General features: G+C 38.1%; 1 protein-coding gene across 1 annotated transcript in view; it reads left to right on the forward strand.

Annotated features, from left to right (window-relative positions):
- The window catches only part of plcb2 (phospholipase C, beta 2), a 24,802-nt gene that overhangs the window by 14,387 nt on the left and 6,064 nt on the right, over positions 1 to 4,351 (forward strand). Inside the window, exons 23-30 of the mRNA XM_014011617.1 lie at positions 699 to 763; positions 865 to 955; positions 1,030 to 1,416; positions 1,594 to 1,777; positions 2,208 to 2,349; positions 3,114 to 3,178; positions 3,676 to 3,732; positions 3,889 to 3,946. Coding sequence (XP_013867071.1) covers positions 699 to 763; positions 865 to 955; positions 1,030 to 1,416; positions 1,594 to 1,777; positions 2,208 to 2,349; positions 3,114 to 3,178; positions 3,676 to 3,732; positions 3,889 to 3,946 — 1,049 coding nt within the window. The remainder of the gene's footprint in view (positions 1 to 698; positions 764 to 864; positions 956 to 1,029; positions 1,417 to 1,593; positions 1,778 to 2,207; positions 2,350 to 3,113; positions 3,179 to 3,675; positions 3,733 to 3,888; positions 3,947 to 4,351) is intronic.

Here is a 4,351-nt window from a genome sequence, read left to right on the forward strand (position 1 = left end):
CTTTAATGCGCATCGCATCGTATCAGACAGTATCATATATCGTATCGCATTGTACTGTATTTTACCATATTTAAATCATTAAATCATATTTTATTGCATAGTGTTGTGCTGTATGTTATTGCATCACATTGTAAAGTACCATAACGTAGCGCATTGTACCGTTCTGTACCGTATTGTATCGTATTATACCATACAGCATTGCATTGTATCGTACCGTATCGTACCATACTACTTCATATCACTTTGTATTGTATTTTACTATACTTAATATGTCAAATAATAACATATTCTTTGTAGTATTGTGCTGTTTTGTATCGTATTGTACCAAACTGTACCATTCATCGTATCAAATCACATTGTATCGTATTTTACCATATTTAATGCATCATATCAAATCATATTGTACCATATAGTGTGCCATATCTCATTGTACCATATCGTATTACATGTTATTGCGTTGCATTATATTTTACTATATTTAATGCATCAAAATTATATCTTATTGTACTGGATATTACTGTGCTGTATTGTATTGCATCATATCGTACTTTATTTTACTGTGCCGAATTGTATCAAATCATATTGTATTATTTACTGTATATATATCATGTTTTATGTTGGATTTCATGGTGTCTGTATTTCTATTGCATGAATTGTTGAAGTATTGTTTCCCACTAAAGTCTGTGATTCTTCCTCAGATTTCACAGATGCCTTATTTAATCCTACAAAGGGTTCAGACAAGCCCTCAAAGACCCCTAAAGAGGTAAAATGATGTTCCTAGAGTTACTAGGAAAACCTAACKGCACTTATTAAGTTCCTGGAAGATGATCGCCTTTGTCATGTCCTGTTTTCTAACCCCTGCAGTCTTCCTCCGACTACGTTTCTCCCTATGAATTACCTCTTGTGGTCCAAACTCCGTCAGAAACAGTCAAAGACGGTGAAGCTGCCACTGAAGGTATAAACAAAAAACTTAAGACAGAAATCTAACCTTTTTTTTTGTTTAAATGACTAAACTCTCGTCTCCTTCAGAAAATGCTGCTTCTGAACCTCCACCAAGCAAAGACAATGCTGACGATTCATCCCAGCCCCCTCCTGAAACGAGCGCAGAAGAAGCTAAAGAAGAGGTTCCTCCACCGCCTGAACAACCTCTTAATACTCCTGATGCTGAACCAGCTGCAGAAAACGCCACATCTGGGGAACCCAATGCAGAGAAAGAAGAAGCAGCCCCAGAGGTGGCTCCTGAAACCAAAGACGAAGAAGATCCTGGTGCAGAACCAGAGCCTGCCGTGGAGAATCAGGAATCTTCAGAAGCTGCTGAAGCACCTGTTTCTGAAGACCCCACCCCTGAAAAAGCAGCTGTTGTGCTCTTGCCCAGTCCAGCAAGTGACCTACCTCAGTCCCAAACCTCTGGTGAAGGTAACCCTGAAGTGCATCAAATTCTGCATTCATCACATTTTCTCCTCTGTTGGTTTAAATCCTTGCAAACAGCAACAATACAGCAAAAATATTTTTGTTGATTAGATTCTTTTGTTGAAAATTAGAAGCTTTCCAAAAGCAGACTTCGATGTTTTTATTTTATTTTTTGTGCCACAGAGCCCTCCACGGTGACAACCGAAGAACTGACACAACACAAGAACTATCTGAAGGTCATCAAGCGGCAGGAGAAAGAGCTGAAAGAAGCTGAAAAGAAGTATCAGAAAAAAACAGAAGATCTCATCCAGAAGCACTCTGACAGCTTCAAGGCTATTAAGAAGAAGGCCTCGCTGAAGAAAAAAGAGTACGTGTATTCATTTTACTCCCTGCTGAAATACAGCAGGCTGTTTGACAAAACAGCTTTTGATCATGTTGGAGGAAGAACGATGTTCTGAGACCCATCTGTCCACTTGTTTATGCCCAATCATCCACCAAAGATAGGTTTTTTTTTTTACCTGAAATTCTGAGTTTTGCACCTTATTAATGACATCCCACTAAATTGTTGTTGTTTTTGGTCAGGGTTATTAACAAGATTGTTTGTTTCACATAAAATATTCTGCAGCTAATGCGTTTCGTMGCAGAACCATCCAGGAAGCAACTAAATGAGTTTTGCCTGCGGTGCTTCAGATGCACARTCCTCCACACTAAGCTGTCAGGATTTGCCATTTAACAGCGTCAGTTTATAAACACTTGCATTTAAAAATAAATTTATATATATATGCTTCACTGTGCAGGGGAGGAGACAACACTGCTGACAACAGTGTGCAAAAAGAGCGGGTGCAGGAGCAGAAGGACAAAATGCAGAAGGAGCTGCAGGCTCTGTGGTCAGAACAGAGTGAGCAGCTGAAGAAGAAGAAAGAGCAGTGTGCGACAGAGGTAAAAATAATTCAGACTAGGGTTTATTGAAGCCCAAACATTTCTTCAAGGAATGCATGGCTCATCTTATGTGAGTTCAGTTTGTTGCAATTTCACAAGGTTTCATGCTCAGAATATACCCACTAGGTTCAGGCAATATTTGCTAAAAAAAAAAAAAGGTAACGATTAATAGATGACAATTGCAGATACGTGTTTTTGACTCTTAATCAGTTAACTTTTGTTCCAAAATTCTACATACAAATCATCAGTCAAACCATCTTCATTTTATCAGGTAAAATAAGTAAGCTGTGAATTAAAACCCACCTTTTTCACAACAATTTGCCACTGGTTCACATGCACACTTAAAAGTTACATTTACAGTATATAGACGAGAAAATAAATATCTAAAACCTATCCACAGGGACTCCAATGAATTATTTATTGATTTGAAATTGATATCAAAGCATTTGAAGCAATATCAAATTGAATCAAAATCCAAAAAAAAACTGTGAGGTTGTTAACAATATCCAGCCCTAGTAGTAGCTGAGYCATCCTCAGCACGTGCTCTGAGCTCAAAATAATGTATCAAAATGTACATAAAGATATTTTCAAGGCTCAAAATCACTTTGAAGCTCTAGAACAGAAGGTGGTGGGTGATATACATTTCTAGAGTGTTAGGTCTTTTATCTATAGACGCTGAGCACTTATAAAGATAATTTATTTTTTAAAWGATTTTGTCTGAAGTTGTATGTTCATAGTGCTGTTTCTTTATTCTGTTTTAACAGAGACTTGCCAAACTGTTGGAAATGGCCATGGAGAGACACACCATCGAACTGAAGACCCTGGAGAGGTTAGAGCGTCCAGAAAACACATTTAAACACTACACAACACACACACACACACACACTGAAAAAAGCCAGTGCTGAGTCTGTCCAATCTGTGCCCCAAAGCTTTAGTGTGGCACTCGACTTTGTGTCATCTGAGGTGAAAAACTTGACATTTTACAAAGAGAATGYCTCAAATAATGAATGAATCACCTCAGCAAACGGGTCTTCCTGTGTCCTTGGCTGGCCTATTGTGTTTCGTGTGTGTGTGTTTGTGTGTGTGTGTGTGTTGTTTAAAGTCCCCAGTGGCCAGATGGTTATCTCAGGACAGCCAATATCCAACAGGTGTTTAAACACCAGCAGGGAAGCAGGCGATGGCAGCTCTGATAAGGTCACAACATAAACATTCAGCCCTGCAACTCCTGATTAAAGGAAAAAGGTTGTTTTGGAGGGCTGCTTTTTATTTGTACATTTTACATCCCTCCTCACTTGCTGCTGTTTTCTTTTTTTATCATTATTGTAGTGAAACTAAAGAAAAGAGGAAAGCACTCCTCAAATGTTCCRTCTCAGAGAAGTCAAAGTAAGTTCACATCTGATGAAGTATTGTTTCTTTTCATTATTAATGTCCTCACCTCAAGTAGAGTGAAAATAAAATGTGAGAAAATAAATCTGGTTTCAATAATTTCAACTAAACTTTCAATATCATGTGGTCTAATTTTGAAATGCTTTTATTCAGGCTGAAAAGGGCGATGAGCACCGAGGTTCTGGATGAGACAAGTCAGTCCGACAGTGCTGTRAGTGGAAAACACACCCTTTAATTACAACCTGATTTGAATATTTGTGCACGCAGTCGTCATTTGAAACCTTGGAAACACACAGGAAGACTCTAGGCCCAACATCAGGATCACCTGTTGTTGCGTATTTATTTGTAAAGGACTTAAGCAGTTCTTCAAATTACAGAGCCCACGAGGGGACATGGGAGAAAAAATATAAAAACGGATCCTGACTTACTTTCTCAGGATCCCGAGAACGAAAGTCGAGATCCTGAGAATGAAAGTCGAGATCCTGACATAAAATGGTCAAAACCAGAGCTAAATGCTAAAATTAGCAAAATTGTGGCTAAAAACTAATAAATGCAGAATAGTAGCTTAAAGCTAAAAGAGCAAAACCTAAATTTTTTTTATTTAATAGGAAAAGAT

The sequence above is a fragment of the Austrofundulus limnaeus genome, unplaced genomic scaffold, assembly GCF_001266775.1.
Source record: "Austrofundulus limnaeus strain Quisiro unplaced genomic scaffold, Austrofundulus_limnaeus-1.0 Scaffold2, whole genome shotgun sequence".
NCBI classification, from domain to species: domain Eukaryota; kingdom Metazoa; phylum Chordata; class Actinopteri; order Cyprinodontiformes; family Rivulidae; genus Austrofundulus; species Austrofundulus limnaeus.